Genomic DNA, 19,194 nt, shown 5'->3' with positions numbered 1-19,194 from the left:
ATTTGTGTTTCAATTTTTAGTTAAAACAGTATGTGTCTTAACTGTCATGAGTTTTCATTTAATATATTGATTTACTGCCTGTTTTAAAGATGCTATTCAGAAAACAGGTAAATTCTGTTCTATGTTTGAATGATAATGAGTTGTGTTGGACTCTTATAGTTAATCCTAAAGTGGGCAAAATGATCCAGAAGACTGTCTCGCCACAAAAGGGAGCGTGAATGAACTCTCCGGCACAGAGGAGAGTGCAAAGCTATTGCAGGAATGGTAAACGTGGTTCTCGCTACCACCTGGTCTTCTCTAGATGGTGTATCCTGTACTCCCTAGCGTGCATGGCCCTGATGGACAGGGTCAAACTGAAATCTTCCTTTCAATTACTGTCTTAGATGGGAATCTGAGGGCAAGGACAGTCACAAGTATGATATGTAAGTGTTGTTTGGTCATCTTAGTAGGGTATGTGAGCCTGAGAAGAAAAATTCCTGTCTTCTGCTAATCTTTAATCTCTGCTGGTTAATTTTGCATTGAAACTGCCAACAAAGAATAGTGCTTTAGGGCCATGCAGTTCTATTTGGATTCTTTTGAATGCCAGTTTTTGTAATAAAGATACCTCTTCACATATACTCAGGAACCAGAATAAACTAGCTTGCACTGTACTCCATGTTGCTATGGGTGGATTTCTCATTTAAAACAAGTCTCAGTGCTATATTGAGGTCGCTATGTAGGCATAGCCATAAAATAGAGAAGACACAACAAACGCAAGGAACTTGCTGTGATGATGTCCAGGTACAAAAGTGTGTGATAAAACCAAGGATCTGGGGGATTGTTTCTAGAAGTTCCTAACTGAGAAAATATTTCATGTTTGTGGCCACAGAGCCTTGCCAGACCATGCAAACCATTTGTTTCCTGTCTCATATGATTGTTGAGGCTCTGATCAAGAACTCCATGAATGACTACAACAGATCAGTCTGATTTTTTTTTATTCAATATTTAAAGAAATAAAACATGTAATTCAATAAATATCTTGTTCTGCCCAGTGTTTTTATGTTATTGCCATGGCATCAGAACTGCAGAAAGCAAGGAAAAAAGGATTTTGACTGAGTGTAATGAATAAGGAATATATCACTTTCCAAATGATAAGGACAAAGAACCTTTCAGTAAATAGCTAATTATTGTACACTTTCAGAATTTATGTAAAGTTTTTAATGTTTTCTCTGTCCCTGATTATTGTCCAGTATGTTAAAACAACTTTAGAAAAGTTAATTAAATCTCCCCTTTCTTCCTCTTCTCAGCCACAGACATTCAGGCTTTGTTTCTACAAATACAGAGCAAGTGAGTCTCAATTCTGAGAAGTATGTAGACATAGAATCCTCCTTAATTTCTATTCTGACATACTTATATATGATCTGTGTGTTGCTCTTCATCAAAATCCAAACAATTTTACCTCATCCTGCTGCTGCCTTTAAAAGCTTTTGAGGTGCAACAGTTGATGAATGTTGTATTTGGAAAATGTTACCAACAGTAGGCAGACACAGCTAAAAAAGTTACAAAGCTGTGAACAACTCTTGTCTCCATTGCAATAGAGATATCCTTGGAAAAGGATCAACACCTTTTTCATGAAGTAGAATACCGCTCCAGTATGTTCTAAGTGCTGGATACTTTCTAAACTCAAAACTATTTGTCTTTAAAGATCAATCAGAAACAGCTTGAATTAATCTTGCAACACTCCCAGTTACAACAGGCATTTTAGTCTATTTTTCTCAAAAATCATATGTTTTTAGCATGTACTATATCTTTATAAGCATAAAAAGCAGACTAAAACTAACCCCTAAGCCCCCCAATTCAACTGCAATAGGAGTTTGTCGTATGTAGATAATATGCAGATAATACAAAGGCATTTGAATCCATGGCACCCCTCTCAGTTTCTTCCTCCCAGCTTATTTCTTTTGTCTCACATCATGTATTGGTTATCTGAGGAATTATTTTCAAGAATCATCCAGTCTTTAAAGTGTGGGTTTTCTTAGGTTTGTGGTTATAAAGTAAAAATTGTGTATTTTTTCCTAATATAATCCAGAGAATAAGCATGTTCATATGTGACTCCAAAGGAAGTTTTATAGCTACTAATCCATATATGTGGTTTATTGTTTAAACATTTTATATAGCATGAATTAACAAACTACAGATATTCATTCTTTGTAACTATAGTTCTCTATTAGAATAGATAAACAGTCACAATTCATATTATGACAGCACTTTTGGTCTTAAAAGTGCTCAGCAATATTAATTAAATTACTATTTTAAATTAGATTCTGCATTTATTCTGTAATTACTACTGTCTAAAAATCAATTTCACAGAGGGTAAGTACACACTTTGTACATAAAATCTGTAATCAGCTTTTAAGTGTTCTGGTCTAAGATCTGATGTGTTCTGCAGTGAGTTTTATTTTGACTGTATTTACAAAAGCTTGTTTCTTTTCATAATATGCAGCTTCGTTAATAAATGTTGGATAGACAGTACTGTCTCCTTTATATGTAATTACATTTCCATCAAGAGTCAAAAATAGAGGATCGCCTTTGTTCAGTGGCTGCCAATCTTGATCCTTAGAAAAAGAAAATAGAATATATTTATTTTCATTTTTTTGTAACTTTTACGTGATTTCTAAGCTTATGCTCTTAAGTTACATTCTCTGCAGTTTATGGCAAAAGCTTAAAATAATTCCTTTTAATCTTTACTACCTAAGTTTGGTTTCTGGCCTTTGTTTTCAGGCTTCTATAGAATTCACTGGTAAAGGTGAGCTAAAAGGAAATCATGTCTGTTCACAATTGATTAAAAATAGACCTTTGTTTTAGAATCTAAAATTAGATTTACCTTGTAGAATATAAGCTATTGTTCTAGATAGTCTCTGCCTTTCAGTTTGAGTTCAAAATTGGTTTTAGATTCAGATTCCCAAGGTGGTTACTGAAATACTGTGCAACTTGGTGATACAACTTACTATATGGAGAGCCTAAAGTATTCAGTAAATCCATTGTCATTTTCAGTATTTTATTTGCTATTAAAAATATACTGTACTGTAGCATAAGCAGCACACGAATACTTATAAACTGTTTCAAATGGAAGTATTACAGAATTTACCTGCAGTTTAGGGTGAATAATAGCAATAATTTCATCATTTTTATTCCTGGGATAATCTACTTTCTCCATTATCTTGTAAACCTCAATTGTACATGGTGGAAACTCTTTTCCTAGAAAGAATAAATGTAATTTAAGGTTGAAATGAACAACTGCCTGTTAAAAAGAGCATTGCATTACTTATTCTCTTTAGAATGGCTTAAGTCGTAAGGTTGCACCTCATTAAAGTTTACATTAGTGATTAGCCTATGTATCATAAAAATGTCCAGGTCCAGATTTTTAGTCCTCTGACAGCCAAGTTGCAGAAAGAGGATCCAGCTGCATACTGTTGCATACAGAACCCATATCTCAATTTGATTAGTAGTGCTGAAATGTGACCTTCCAGTTCAGTTCTGTATACTTAATTTCCTCATATATAAGATGTATCTTCTTAATGTAATACCTGCGTTTAGTAGTGCTGTGTAACATGGAATATCAGTGCTATCGAATCTTTACCATTTCAGCGCAATAATACAATTCTGACATGCCCAACAATATTCTTTTCTGCTTCCAAAAAAAACCCTGCTCAGAAGGTTACTTACTCAGAAGTAACCTTTAACACTCATTTTTGTCAGTACATATTTTATATAGTACACAGGTATGTAACCACATCTTACAAAATTTTTGGTAATTTGAGATAACCATGCACAGAAGGCATGAAAATTAAACATTTTCTTAATATTATGTATATAGAGTTCTCAATGTACACACTACTATACAAATACTGCTAATTGCTATTTCAGATTTGCAGAGCAACTTCGAGATCAAGGTTCAGAATACTTACTGAATTTTCAGAAAGGGGAAATATTCTTAAACCTATCCTAAGGAGCTATACAGTAATTCTTCTAACCTAAAACTAACATGCAGGTGATATACAGAATGTATGACAGTATTAATGGAAGATTAGTTAACATTGAACGCTTCTGACTTAAGTATCCTAGAGCTGCAGTTAGCCAGCAAAGATTAGAGCAACCCTTAGACTAACTCAGCTCTGAAATACGTACCCACCACATACATGCCATTAGGGGATAAGTACCCCTTTATTGATTAAAACTATTACAGAACTGATACACTTTCACCAATATTAGCAAAAAATATGTATTTTTGTAATTTCTTTGATACTATTGAAATTAATACAGTATAGTTTGCAAAGTCTTAGTTCATGAATAATAGCTTATAACTGTTAAATAAAAGATCACTTATGGTCAGAGACAACTACTGGCTTAAAAGCCCCATAAAAGGTAGTATGAGTAAAATATACCTAAGTAAAGTATGGGTAAATTGCAATAATCTTTCTCCTCAAATTTAACCTGTTTTAACTGTAAAATGTTGTAGCCCAATCTACTTTTTTAAAAAAAACATTCTCTTGCAATACTCTACTGACACAACATACAGGAATTTATTCTTGTATTGCTTACTCTACCTTTATTGAAAAGGTGCACAAAATCAAGACCATGTTTGACAATCTTCCTCATTTTCTCCAAAATATCAGCTCTAACAACACCATGTGGTTGCGGACCAACCTCCACCCCTGTTTACAAATGAGGGAGACTATTAATATAGCCATCACATAAGACATGCTTAGACTATACATGAAAAATATGTAACCCTTTGTTTTACAGATGATCTTAAAGTACAAAAGCATGGGACTGCGTAAAGCAAGCAGGAAATCTGGCTCACTAGTCAGTATCCATTTGAAGAACTATGCACATATTTGGAAGTGCTACTGGGGTAAGAGGAAAAGGTCACAACATGGGTTCATTTCTCTTCTTCCTCCTTACCATGCTGCCTTTTACAGAACTCATTGTTTAATATAAAAGGCAAAATAATGACGATTTTTGTCTATGGCTATGGTTTGATTTCATAAGTTAACCAATTCTATCCAGAGTATCATTTCCCTCTTCCTTTATCACATCAATTATTTTCCCCTTATTGGCTAGAAAACCACATTTCATCCAAGGCTTATTTAGAGGAAGTAAACACTTTTTTCCCCTGGAGCTGACATTTTTTTTTCCTTATCCTCAAATATTATAAATATTTTCTGAAAACAGTGGGTTAACTGAACTTCTGTACAAAATACAGGCTTCTGTATTTTGTAAGCCAAACAAAAATGAGTGCTCTTTAGAAAGCAGAAATATGCATGTATGTTTTATTTGGTAAATACATTGTCAAACAAATAGTTACTGCTATCAGAGCACTCTGTAATGTAATGAAATAAACAGATATGGAGACAGGCGTGTCTTTGCATTTCTGGTGGGTTAAAAATTGTCTCTATTTTTCATATTTACCAACAAGATGCTTTGCTACAGAGCGAGCCGTTGAATATTTCAAAGTTGGATGTTCAATCAGCAAAATAGGACAGGGTTCTGGAGCCAAAGCGTTCTGTGAAGATTGTTTAAAAATGTCTTTGTTATGCAAATATTTTAAATGCTGTGCTACAAAAGATTACTGATGCAGAAGTGATTTACACAATGTCTTCAATATGTTGCCTTCATTTCATGGCCCTCAAAGAAGTAGGACATCTTTAGAAAACAAACAAAGCTGTATTTGTTGGTCTCCTTTCCGTTAGCTCATGCCAGGCATGCTCCACTGAACTTTGCTGTCTGCTAATATAAATGAACACAGTTCTAGTCTTAAACTGCTAACAGGAAAAAGCCCTACTCATCAATGTTTCAAAAAAGAATCAAAATAGTGTAAACCAGATTTCAAATATTTTTTATGTTGTATTTAGTTATTGTGAGCTAACCCTTATTTTTCAGTTTGTTTTGACATAGACTCCTACTTCAGACCTTTTTCCTTATTGCTGCCTACCATTGCTTTGTTGGATATCAATCTTCATACAATTTCAGCCGTAAGCTGTCCGTATCTTCAAACGTGTTATAAAGATTTAAATAGGATACAGGTAAAAAGAAAATATCAAATGTTGTACATCTTGCTTCTAAACTAAGAATTTTTTTAAAATCTGTTCTATTGGCTTAATCTTGATGTCATCAGTCACTGTCTAAAACACCAATAACTTCAACGAGAATGCACTTAATCCAGCACTTTTGAAAACCCCTCTCTACCAATATTTAACAGCTTCAGGAATAGCAAAACCAAACAGCTTTCAAAGACATACCGCTATTCCTGTGAATACTGATTAAGGGAACATTTGCTGTTACTTAATTCCATTACTTTTTTCTATATCATTAATTCTTAAAACTAATTTTTTAACTATTCAGCATCCATGACCCAAACTTTTCCAAGTTCCTGATGGAACAGTGTAAAAGCAGATTCAATTACATTTATTTTCATATATGTTATCTGAGGCATTACTCTTAGCCCATCAATTATTAATACAGGAAGATTAAGAGAGTTCAGATCTGAATTACCTGTTACTACAATCAAATTCTTGATTATCTCTAATTTTAAATAACCTGTCAGTAATTAAACAGTTTTTCAGAAAAGTGTCTTTAAAGAAACTACAAAGCAATATATAGTAAGACAATATTACAAATAAGAATCTGATGTAATAGCTCATTTAAATTAGTTTTACCTTGATATAATGAGACATTTGAATTGTAAAGTCATCCCTGGAGTTTTCAAGAATAAGAGTACAACCCATGTTAGAAGTGGTGTTGTGAAGGTCAAAAATAAGGTCATAGGCATCATCACTACCTTTTGGACCAAATATATGATTGATTTCCTGAGCCCTTCTCACTTCATATGGAGTATCTTCCACCACTGTCCTGCTGTTAATATCAGTACAAAGAAATTAGCAAACTCATTCCATGGCTTTGCAGTCAACAAAAACACATATAGTCTTACTGGAGTTGAAATCTCCTATTTAATTACCAATCTGTTAAAACGTGATGAATTTGTGCTTGAACAAAGCAAGGGTGACTGTTAATATAAAACAGGTCTTATTTATTATTCTGTATCTTAGCAAAGGGTAGTAAGAATTTTTTTAATCTGATCTTAGCTTGAGAACTGTTTACTTTGCTTTTATTTCTTTACATTGATTTCTAGTGCATACAATTCAGAATTTCTCTATATGCAAAAAACTAACTCAAAATTTATCGACAACTTAAAGCCACTTCCAACATTAGATCCAGCTCCTCCTAAAGGTGGTACTCATTCAGATAATGGTTCATGATCTTTCATCTTGGACCTCAGTTGTAGTCTTTTATAACTTGCTTCATTTTGTCCTTTCATGTTCTCATCAGACTTTTACAATCTATTATTTGGAGCTTTCTTGACCCGCAAAGCTCAGCTATGTGAGGTAGCTCATCTTGCTATCTCAAGTATGTTCATCCAAGGTTTTGATATTTTTAATCACAAGTGACTAGGACTATACTACACTTAAAGAATAGTCTTAGCTTAAGGAAAGGTCTAAGATCTTCCATTTCCTGTCTGTATTGGGGCCTGGCAGGCAATTCATGTATGACACAAAGTATCTTACTTACATTAGCAGTGTACAAAACTACTGCAGGTTCAGGTTTGTTCTGCATAGATATCGAACCTGTTTTTTCATGACAGACTTGGGATACCACCCACATGCAATACAGAAACACTTACTATCTCTTGGGCTAAATCAAGCTTGCTTTCTTACACAGCTCAAGCTTTAGAAGACTATTAATTTCATAACAAATAATGGTATTAAGTTGCATAAGAAAAGTTTGTTAGATATTAACAAAACATCTTACTAACTGCAAGTATGTTTATGCATCAGAAGAAGTTGCTGAGGAAATTATGGCATCACTATTGTTGGAATTTTCTAAGAATCAGCATGAGCCAGTCTGTTAGGAATGGTTGCCATGAATTGATCTAGTGATGGGACAAGAAATGGTTAAGAATGCATGCCATTTTTATTTTTTTTTCAGATCCTTACTAATACATTTAAATGTAAAGGCTTTGCATTTTCACATCTACCACCTTCCTGCAAGTATGATTGTATTCAGAAGAGATCCAAAGGCGAGTTGCACAACTCAGAAAAGCAACAATACTTTAAGTTTACACAAATATAGCTAATCTAATACTGATTTAAAATATAATGTTTAAGATTCATGTGTTTGTTTGAGATTCCATGTACTAACAATATTTTTTAAATGGATCTGTTACATTCAGGCAATTTGTTATTTTGGGGTTAAAGGTCAGTAATTTCAGTTATGTGACTCCACAAAGAGTAATGCAACTTGTGTTAACATTTTAATCTAAAAGGGAAGGTCCTGACAATTTTAAAAGCAGAAAATTAAAACAACACAAAGAACAACTATTCTTACCCAAGATTATCAGAGTCAAAAACACGGTTCAGATCACAGTCAATGTATCTAGTACATTTCTTCACAGCTCTTGGGTTGCATATAAACGGTTTCACTTCCAGTTCTGTTCTTTGAATCTCAGCTCCATGCTCTTGCCAGTGCTTGACCAAATATATCCCTGATAACTCATTACCATGAGTTCCTCCAAAGATAGCAACCTTTTTTACTGGAGGTTTATGAACAACAGAATAGGAAGTCATGTTATTCAGCAGCTTTAAGAATCGCTGAAAGCAAAACAGAAAATAATGATAAATAAAACTTCTGTTTTCAAGAAAAAAAATCTTTTAACTTTTTGTAATAGGAACTTCTTTAAGCCTGTTTACATCGGATGTGACTGAAAGTGTATTAACATTTCTGTAACAGTTTTAGATTCCGGTTGCAACAGGGGAGTTGCTAAACTAACACTCCTCCCTCTATAGGCTCCCTCCTCCTTATTTACCATATTTAGTAGTACCTCTAAGTCTGTTAATGGTACTGTCATATAGTTCAAAAGCTAACTTCTCTGGGCAATCTCCATTAATATATGATATATAGGTAAATAATGTACTAATGAAAAAAAAGTATGAAAAGACTTTTCTAATGTATGCTTTAAAACAATATCCACTTAAAAGTCTGAAAGTTTTGCATTTCAAAATAGGTGTAACAAGTATACTCATGTATGTTTTAAATTGTATAACCATTACAGTATACAAGAGCAGAATGGTTTAAACTGAGCAAAACCAGTAAAATATGAATCATATCTTGGCTTGAGATCAACGCATAACGATGAAATGTCAAGTACTTCCATCTATAAAACAAGAACAGCTGAGTTCCTCAAAACATGTTGGTGCTTGTATGACCCTTCTGTTTGTTTTATAGTATCTGAAGAACAGTGATTGGAAGGAACACTAACTAAAATTAAAGGGCAATTTATCCACAATTTATCTAGTGTTCTTCACTACAGTTCTGTATTGAAATCTGCTAACACAGACCTTTGTGACATTGAAACAACTTCGCTGGTGATGACCTTTCTAATTTCTGTAATCCTCATATAAAAAAAGGAAATGTGGGGCAAGAGCTGTATTCTCTCCCCCAAAACTTAGTCAACAAACCTGACTTCTTCCAGTTCTGAAAGTGTTCAGATAGGCTCACTTAAAGGAAACTTAAGCAAAACAGCAGCCAGAACTTCCATTATACTCCTACAAACTGATGCTGATCTAGCCTTCCATGTATAGTCCAGCTTCAGCCTCGACCTCCTTGAGTGCATGACAATAAACACTTTCATTCCCAAATGCTTCACTATAGAGGGATAAAACTTTTCAAATAAAAGGTGTAAATAAGTTTTACCACTGTACACAACAGAAGTACTTACAATCAGTGTCCAGCACACAACATAATAAAAATACTGCATTTAAGGGAAAAAATGTTTACTAAAACTAAATTCCTTTTTATTAAGATTATACTCCAGTGATTTAGGAGAGTATTTGACTAGGATCCAGGAGAGGCTTTGTAACCCCAGACTGATAGGTTATAAGTATAGGAAAAGAAAGCTAAACACAGTACTTACACATCTAGATGAATTCTGCCATAAGCATACTTCCTACAAGTTATTCTCTGCATTTCAGCTAATGCATACATAATTGCTGAACCTTACAGTGAGTTAATACTGTGTTTACTTAGTCAGCTGTATTATTCCTGTACTTGTAAGTTGTTAGATATGTAATCATAGTAAGTAATTTATTAAACAAAGCCATAAAGTTGTATTTTACAACGCTGGACAGTTTGTACTGTCCTTTGACCCTCTTCCCTTTAGTGATGGTGCCAAAACTGCTATTTACATGCCGCTTGAAAAAATGACTCACACTTTGAATCTTATTGAATTTAAGCAACACAGCACTCTGAAGAATAAATGGGAAAATGCAAATATGCACTGCTAGTAAATACAGTGTCTTTCATTTCTGATGGTATTGTAATGGTTATAATTCCTTGCAAAAGGTTGAATGAAATACAGAGATCGTCTATGCACTTACCTCATTTAACATGCAAGAAGTATGTCTCCTAAGAAGAGTTTTCTTAGGACAGACACAGTGCATTTCCAAACATGAGCTTAGGAACTAAAGCCCATGGAAGCCTCTTTTATACTCTTAGAGCAACTTAACTTCCAAACAGTTTTAACTCCTGGACTCCCAGGACATTACTAGTGCCTGCAAACTTATGGGCATAGATGAAAACACTTTGAAAAGTTTTCAATCTGCTGAATTAAATGCTGGGAACAATTCTTTATTACTGTGCTTGGGCAATATTCATCCTTTGAAAAAATATTTAGAGAAGAACATGGTTCTTCTCTAAAGAATAGAGAGAATAAAGAATATGGTTTATTAACCATATTAACCATTATTATTTATTAAGAATTCAGTGTTGCTTTCGTGCAGTGCAGGGTTACCCCCCCCAAGAAAGCTAAAGGTTTATGAGTAAGGAGTGTAGGATGATATATATACAGCTATCAACAATGATACTACATAGCATAAAATGTTTTATGTACCTCTCTCCCCACTGAGGTGACCTGCTCTAAGCTCCGTAGAAGAGAACAGACCACTCCCTGAAGCATATCAACTTGGGATTGAACCTACAAGGCAGCGGAGAGAGTGCCTGTTGGAAAAACCAAGGGGGAACCTCAAAAGCTTCGGTCACCTGCATGGGCTTAGTATGGGTCACTGCAGATGGGCAGCAGTTGTTACTGTCAGCACCAAAGCCCCTTAAGCCATCCCATCACCACTCCTACCTAGAGCAGAAACGGTTGCTTCACTGAAACGGGAACCCCTCTCCTCAGACGGACAACGCAGGCTCTGCAGCTCCTGCCAGCTCAGAGGTGACCGATACTTTCGGTGGGATCTTCCTACATGATTTAAAAACAACTGCCGTGAGCTACTAGGTGGACCTAGATGATGATTACCACAGTAATCATAACTGTAATGGTGCATACTAGAAATGCCCTTCCCCAGGCAATCCCAATTAGTTTGTGCAGCGCCCACCAGGTATTCTTGTACTTTTTTAATCAGTCCCTTTCCTCAACATCTAACTGGTAGTTGCATTAAGGGCACTATATGGCTTCACTTTTTTATTGGTCTATGTGTTTTGAGTATCTGGCAGTGCATCTGAAAGCTCAGATTGTGCCAAATGAGCTGAGATGCATAAGCAGTAGTAGTAATTTTTTTTAAAAAAAAAGAGTAAATGAGATGAAGTCTGGGTGTCAAAACCACAAAGGTATGCATAAATGCAGTAACATTGTACGCTTTAATGCCTAGCCAAAGCCTTCCCAGGTACTGGCTTAAGAAAAAGGGATTATGAAAAAACAACTGGCTGAAAACCTGCCTAGAGCTAAGACTTTACACAGGAGCCAGCCCCAAGTTAAACGCTTGAAAACAGTAGTGGGTAAAAACAGTCTGAAAAACGAAGACACGTTTACTTATATCCACATTTGCGTTCACATATGCAGCTTTTGCCCAGTGTTCTGGATGTCCGCAATATGTCACCACGTGCGCCACTACCACGAGTGGGGAGATGCTCAGTGAACCCTACAGACAACCCGCGTGTCGCTCCGCCTGCTCCTGCTCCTCCTCCTCCTCCGCCCTCCCCGGCCGTTGGCTCCGCACAGCCCCCCCCGCCCCCGGCTGCTGGACACGCCCCCGCTTCCCCCCTCCCCCCGCGACCAACGGCTGCCGGCGCCAACGGCGGCTGCGCGAGCGGCGCTTTCCCGCCCTTTTGCGCCTCGCGCCGGAGGAGGAGCCGGGAGCGAGGCGGTGGCCGTTTTTACCGTTGATTTTTGGTGGGCTTCGCCTCAGTGGTATCCTTTGGGGTCCGAAGCGTTTCGTTTAGCCTGCGACTGAGTACTGTTACTGTCCGAGAACGGAGGCAGCATGCCCTGATACCTTCCATTCCCCATCCTCAGATTTCCTTTTTTTTTCCTGCCTCAACACTTAGCTCTGAGCTTCTGTTTGCTCAGCTTCAAGAAAAGGCAATAAGCAAAATAAGTCAATCTAAAATCCTGTACAGCACCAAAGCTTGCTTTGTAAACTGAAATGTCAGGTTTATGGGGCTTTATTTTACAAGTACATTACTTACTGATGGCTCTTAAGCTTTATTGTGCCACCAAAGCAGTTTAAATGTAAATTACATTGCACCAATGAACCAGAAACTGCTCTAATATTGTCAAATGTGTAATTTATGCACATCACAGAAGGAAAGAGTGAATTGATCAGCTCTTCTGGTCTAGTAGTAGATACCTGTGTTTAATTCTGATCAACACGTTTAATAGCTGTGTGTGGTTACTGAATCAACAAATGTGGAAGTGATGTAAATGTTTTATATTATTTCTATACATAGGTACCTGGTGGTGTTCACATGCCATTAAAAGCAAGTATATACAACTAACTTTAATAAAATAGCAACTGATGCTACACAGTATTGAAACTGTAGTGTCCTCAATGTATACAATACTATATAGACTTACGTTAGAAGTAGGTTAATCAGAAAGCAAATACATTAAGCTATCTGTATTTAATATGCAAATGCATACTTTTTCTATTCATAGTAATTAAAGAATGTGGATAATAAATAGTTAAAATGTCTTTTATATGAGGAAATTGCTTAAAAGTTCTAGGTCTGCACTGTAATATACAGAAAATAATGTATTTTTTGAAGTGTGACTATTTTTCATGGAATAGAGAAATCATCAGTTTTATACTCAGAGCCATATACCTTGCAGTTTTGAGCAAGATTTAAGTATTTCTTTTCTATTAATATTGTATTTTCAGGAACTCAAAAATATTCCTTGCATTTGAGCATATATACACATTTAAATTCAAAAGTGGATTCAGTATTTTTACAGCATTTATCTTTTTTAAAAAGGTAGAGAATATGACTTTTACTTCAAGAATGTAATGATTTGGGCCCACGCGCTGCAAAGGCTAATTTGCGTGTTCCTTGACCGCCTGTGAATGCATCCTAAATCCAGTACAACTACTCACTCATTTTAGAAGTGTTATCTGAATTGATGCATGCAATGGGGAATACAAAGAATTAAGACAAATTATCACAACATTGCATCTAAATCGGATGTCTTTAGTGCATGAATTGGTTTAACTTCTCAACATATAACTTTGATACAGTGAATTTGGAGTAAGCAATACACAAGGAGAAATGAAAAGGAGTTTAACAGACACTTCAGCTCGTAGCACAGCAGGTACTATTCATTCTTTTGTACGTTACAATTTATATCTTATTATGCTTTTGTGTGTATATGTGTATGTATGTATCTATTTATGTATATTCAGGGGACTGCTCACCAAGTGAAAAGTTTAACTAAGAGAAATATTTGCAGGACAGAGGTCTAGGCATATAAATTCTGTAGGTGAACAGCCGTTCAATCTTACCTTTTTAGTGAGTATCATTCCTCTGGGTAATGTAAGATGATAGAATTGTTAGATAATTATTATTTACATATTTAAGTATAAGTTGTGTATCCTTTTGCTGCTGATATGCTATTATTATGTGAAATTTAATTTTAGGATGTCTGCCATTACCTCTGTTCAACCAGAAAAAAAGAAATAGACAGCCTCTCACTTCAAATCCACTTAAAAATGAGCCTTGTACCAGTGCTGGGACTCGAGCTTATGACTTTTCTCCCACATCATCGGGTAAATAAGATAAGTATTTTAAATGGCACTACATCCGTTTAATTGTTAACTTTATGATGTATTCTATTAAATTAGACATCATCCTTGTCAAGAACTATATGCCTCCTTTATGGTTATTGCTGAAAAGTTCATTATGTAAAAAATGTCCTCCAGGAAGTTTCTTTCTGCTCTATACAATTGAGCTTTTTTAGTTTGTGCCTAGAGGGAGGTTGACTCTCTGTGTGTTAGAGAATGCAGTAGCATGCTGGCATTTAAATGGAGTCTCTTGGAACTCTGACCTTTTGTTTTCAGTTGATTTTCAATCAAAATTCAAGGCCTGTGTTACAAGAAGAAACTCTTATGTCTTTTTTGTAATATGGAAGAAAACTTCTGTTCCCCAAATCATGCTTTGAAAGAACAACACGGAGTTCTGCCTCCATTATTTTCATTGTTTATTATAGTTCACTTACTTACAGCAAAAATTTCTCCCTGCTAACAATCAAATAAGTCTAGAACAAAGAAATAAGTCTAACAGTTGTAATTTAAGCATTGTCTAGAAAAGGCCTATAATTACAGATTCAGAGGATCAGATTCCTCCTTTTTTTTCTTTTCTTTTCTTTGGAATGGGTGAGACTATTTGTGGAACATCAAGCAAATAAATGATAGGAGCTCTAGTATACTTGCTGCTTTTCAATCTTTTCGGTTTGTATCCATATGCAATCCTTTTTCTTTTGAGAATTAGGTTGGGGAATTGCAAACCCAGAAGTGGCTGAACTACAGAAAGCAGCAAATAGTGGGTATGTAAAAGCAGATTACTTTGCTTTTTATTTTTTATTTGGTTATTTTTTGTTTCATAAACTACAGTTCATGTGTCTATCTTATAGTAAAGCTGGTACTATATCTCTGATACTTTAAATTTATCCTTAAAAGACAAACAGAACATCAGATGGCTCCCTCCCTTATGAAGCCACACAATGCATCAAAGTCTAATTCAGCAAATAATGGAGAAAACTTGTATGCCTTCAGGTTGGTAAAGTCTGTAGTTTTTATTATTCTTAACCAAAAGTATTCTTACTCTCATATGAAAATATATTCTGTATCATTGTATATTCTAGTAGCATTCAGAAATACCCTTTTAATCCTCAGATTATCACTGTACTCCTAAAAAATTAAATTCTGCTTATGAGCCAAAACCTAGTGAAATCAGTGAGTATCTTTCCAGTGTATCTGTTGAGGCCTATTACTTAGACCTAATATCTCACCTTATTATCAGGCCTAAAATTCAACCTTATATTAACAGTTGATAGAATTTTTCTGTTCTTATATATTACTGAATTATGGCTTAAGTATCAGGCATGTCTGAGATTAACTAGATAAGCTACTTTACCAATTCTGATTTTCATAGTACAGAAAAAAATAAGCTTTTGAGACTCCACTTTGCTTGCTGTGAAATTTTGCCCGCTTTCAACCCATATTTATTTTTTTTGTTGTTGTTGTGATAGTTTTGTATCTGCAAAACATTCAAGCACATACATAAGCCTCTTTGCTGAATCAGAACCTTTACAAATAAATGCTTTAGGAAGGAAGAGGGTCAACAGAGAGAAACTCAGAATTCCAGGAATTATTTATCAGTAAATTCAAAAAAGTTTCTATCAGTTTGTGGTGGGGCAATTATACATCAGAACATTCAGTCCAAACTGAATGTAATTGTGAATTCCATGGTCTTGCAAACCAAGCAAAAGCTTACAGACTCAGATGCCCAGAGATGGTAGAAGATCTTCAAGCAATGTCATAATTACCCTTTTCTCTCTTCCCTTCCTCATGTTCTTTTCAAATGGCAAGAAGAGAGTGTGAGTAAGTATCTTTCAAAGAAGTGCCTTCTCAGGCAAAATGGAAGCAATTTCTGACCTCCTTTTTAATATGGAGACTTAGGAAATCATAAAGTCAGCAATAGAATTTGTTGTAAATGATTTCTTTACTACTGGTGGTAGAAGGATAATTTAGAAATACCATGCTCAGAAGAAATTTTGCTTATTCTATTTTAAAGTTAAAAATACCTAAGTCTTAGGTCAGGAAAAAGCCCTTGTGCAGGACAGTAATTAAGAAAGTTTTTAAGTCCTAATGAATTTAGCAGGATTTAAACACATGTAATTACAGCTCTGTATGTGGATAAGCTTAAGTGCACACTCAAGTGGAGTTTTTTGGAATGGAGTTTATTGGAGTCTAAATATATGCTAGATTTTTTTTTAATCTGAAAGAATGACACGTAGAATGCATCCTTGTATTTTAGTTACTTACCTGAATATTTAGAATAGGTATTGTAAAATTGAATTATATGTTATGTTACACTGCAGGGCAGAAGAGAAGACTACCAATACTAAAGGTTGGAACAGAAGTGTATATACTCCTTTAAGTAACAGAACAGATTTTATATCTGATAGTGGAATTATTCGAAAGTTTGAGAACATTTCAAGTAGTCTGAAAACTATTCAGCAGCAAAAAAACGCTGATAACCATAATTCTTCTCAGCATATCAAAACAATAGAAGCCAGCCAGACATACTCATCTAAAGCACAGTGGCCAGTGAAACCTAACACTTTATCAAGAAGTCTGCAGGAGCATAGTGTGGCATATAAATTTAACCAAAATATGCAGCAAAATAAAATGAATGAAAAACAATTTGATTGTGTTCAAGAAGACAAAATTCAGGTAAATTTATGCAGAGAGTTAACAGGAAGATACAATGCAGAAAACAATAAAAAAAATTGATGAGGCTTTTATCAAATCTAGCTGTCTTAGTAAACCCTTAAGTTTCTGAAAAATTAAATATGAGATTTTTGTGTTACAATCTACAGTCTAAAATCTACAGCATGATCATATAAAATGACAGTGAGCTATTTGTCCAGTCTGAAAAAATATTCTGCTGTTAATGTAAATATTGCTTATGTAACATAATATGTAAATGTCTGTCTGCATTTTAAAAGTCTGTAAGTGTTTCTAACTGGAGTTTTCATCTTTCTCTGAAAGGAAGTTTCATCATCTCAGTTAAAACTTAAAGAAAAACAGAATTCTTTGCGAATCATATCTGCAGTCATTGAAAGTTTGAAGCACTGGAGTCAGTATACTTACAAAACTGCACTGTTATTTGAAGTTTTAGGTAAGCATGGTATATAGTGCTGTAACTATTAGCAATGGTAGGACAGCCACCAAGAAAAAATGTGTTATTAACAGTAGGAAAAATAGCTGAAATACCTTGAAACCCAAAATACTGGCATGAGTGCCATTCAGTTTTTTCTACTAGAAGGTCCATTTAGCTATTAAGGTGACCAAAATAGGAACAAAATTAGTAATATAGTCATCCTCCAATTTTTAAACTCTTTCTATTCTCTTTCTTTTCTTTCCCTTTTTTGATATGCATTAAATTGGGACCTTCTGTAGGGAGGTGCAGCTTTACAAAAATTTTTAATAGAATTAATCTGGGAATCAGTCCAAACCTGGAGTGCTTCTAAGTGTAGATGACTTATAGAGGCTTCACTTTGCGTTATAACTGAGATTATCTGAGAAATGAACATAATCAGAGACGACAGAAATGACTGAAATCTTTAAATCAAGATGAATAAGAATATATGCTATAATGTGATCTCAGAAAACTCCTATATTGACAAGACTGCAAATATTTGTAAAGTTGATTTGCGTATGAGGATCAACTAAGCTTTAAGGGAATTTTGCCTTGTTCTGGTTTATAGTGATGGTAACGAAAACCACATTGGGTCACTCGCTATTGAAAACCCGTAATTTGCACTGGAATGTCCAGTATTGCCAACGTGAGTGGTGGTAGAAAGCTGATGCTAATATATATCTTAGTGCTTCTGTGTAGTAGATGTCGTCACAGTATCTTTGTGTATCGTATTTAGTACTGCACTGATGCTTATATCCTAATTTATTTTTACTAAATGGCGTAGGCACACTCGATTCTGCAGTCACACTTGGAGCATATGGGGCAAAGAATTTTCTTTTGAGAGATGGAAAGGAGAGTCTGCCATGTGTATTTTATGAAATTGTAAGCATTTCCATATCCATACGTAATGCAGACAACACTAACTATGGTCACTTTTATGAAGTTAATAATACATGTTCTAATAAAACAGAAAGTTAATATATAAAAGGAAAGCTGGAAACTCATATACTGCACTGTTCCCAAACTGGTCTAGAGCAGTAATACAGCCACTATTTAAGCCTCCTTAGACTTCTGTTTTACCAAAAGTATTGAAGATGTAGATGGGAATTTCAGTTCAGCTCCTAAGTAGTTGTAATAGCAGAGAAGTTGGCATAGAGGTAAATGCCTTCTATATTTCATACAGTCTTCAGAAATCCACTAATAACTAACAACATTTATTCCCCAGACATTTTTAAAGCTTTGTTCATATCATTTTTGTTTGTTTGTTTATCATGCTCATTATGAAGGACCGGGAGCTTCCAAGACTGATTAGAGGTCGAGTGCACAGGTGCATGGGAAATTATGACACAAAAAGGAACATTTTCAAGTGTGTCTCTGTAAGACCAGCAACTATTCCAGAACAAAACACATTCCAAGAATTTGTTAAAATTGCAGATGTTGAGATGACAGCATATGTAAAAACAATGAATGAAATTTAAAACAGTTGAAATGGTTGTCCAAAGTTTATTTTCGTTCATCACTACCCATAAAGGCTGGACATCCTATAGCATTTACCAAAACTGATACTGAAAATCTTATTAAATAATTTAGAATGTCACATGGCTGTATTATCCAACAAATGTTGATAACAATGTTTTGATGTTTCTACATATTACATTTAAGAGTTTATCTTTGCTAGTTATCAATGCAGTAACAGGTTTTTGTTGCCTACTTGGTTAGTGTTCATTGAAGAAATTCTGAATAAAAATTGTTAAACTTGATTTTAAGTACATACACAAACTGTTCTTGTTTAACAAGGAGGAACATTTACAATGGAATGAAATTTTTACTCAATTTTATCAAAAAAAGGTCCTTTTTCACTGTGAAAATTCCAAGGAGTATACCATTCATAGCACTTCT

At 34.9% G+C, this 19,194-nt stretch overlaps 2 protein-coding genes across 2 annotated transcripts; one reads left to right on the top strand and one right to left on the bottom strand.

Annotated features, from left to right (window-relative positions):
- Positions 1–2,358: 2,358 nt before the first annotated feature.
- Positions 2,359–10,535, bottom strand: ASPA (aspartoacylase). The gene is made up of 7 exons (XM_062592569.1): positions 10,473–10,535; positions 8,425–8,687; positions 6,699–6,894; positions 5,452–5,545; positions 4,587–4,694; positions 3,128–3,237; positions 2,359–2,594 (listed from the first exon to the last, which is right to left on the bottom strand). Exons 1-7 carry the CDS (start codon positions 10,533–10,535, stop codon positions 2,406–2,408), a joined length of 1,023 nt encoding a protein of 340 aa, XP_062448553.1. The 3' UTR covers positions 2,359–2,405.
- A 3,106-nt stretch (positions 10,536–13,641) lies between these two features.
- On the top strand, positions 13,642–18,773 carry SPATA22 (spermatogenesis associated 22). Its single transcript, XM_062592502.1, has 8 exons — positions 13,642–13,684; positions 14,010–14,138; positions 14,854–14,914; positions 15,048–15,143; positions 16,472–16,826; positions 17,145–17,274; positions 18,080–18,177; positions 18,582–18,773. Exons 1-8 carry the CDS (start codon positions 13,642–13,644, stop codon positions 18,771–18,773), a joined length of 1,104 nt encoding a protein of 367 aa, XP_062448486.1.
- The last annotated feature ends 421 nt before the right edge of the window (positions 18,774–19,194 follow it).

This window comes from Rhea pennata, chromosome 20 (genome assembly GCF_028389875.1).
Source record: "Rhea pennata isolate bPtePen1 chromosome 20, bPtePen1.pri, whole genome shotgun sequence".
NCBI lineage: Eukaryota > Metazoa > Chordata > Aves > Rheiformes > Rheidae > Rhea > Rhea pennata.
This window is presented reverse-complemented; position numbering and strand designations above follow the sequence as displayed.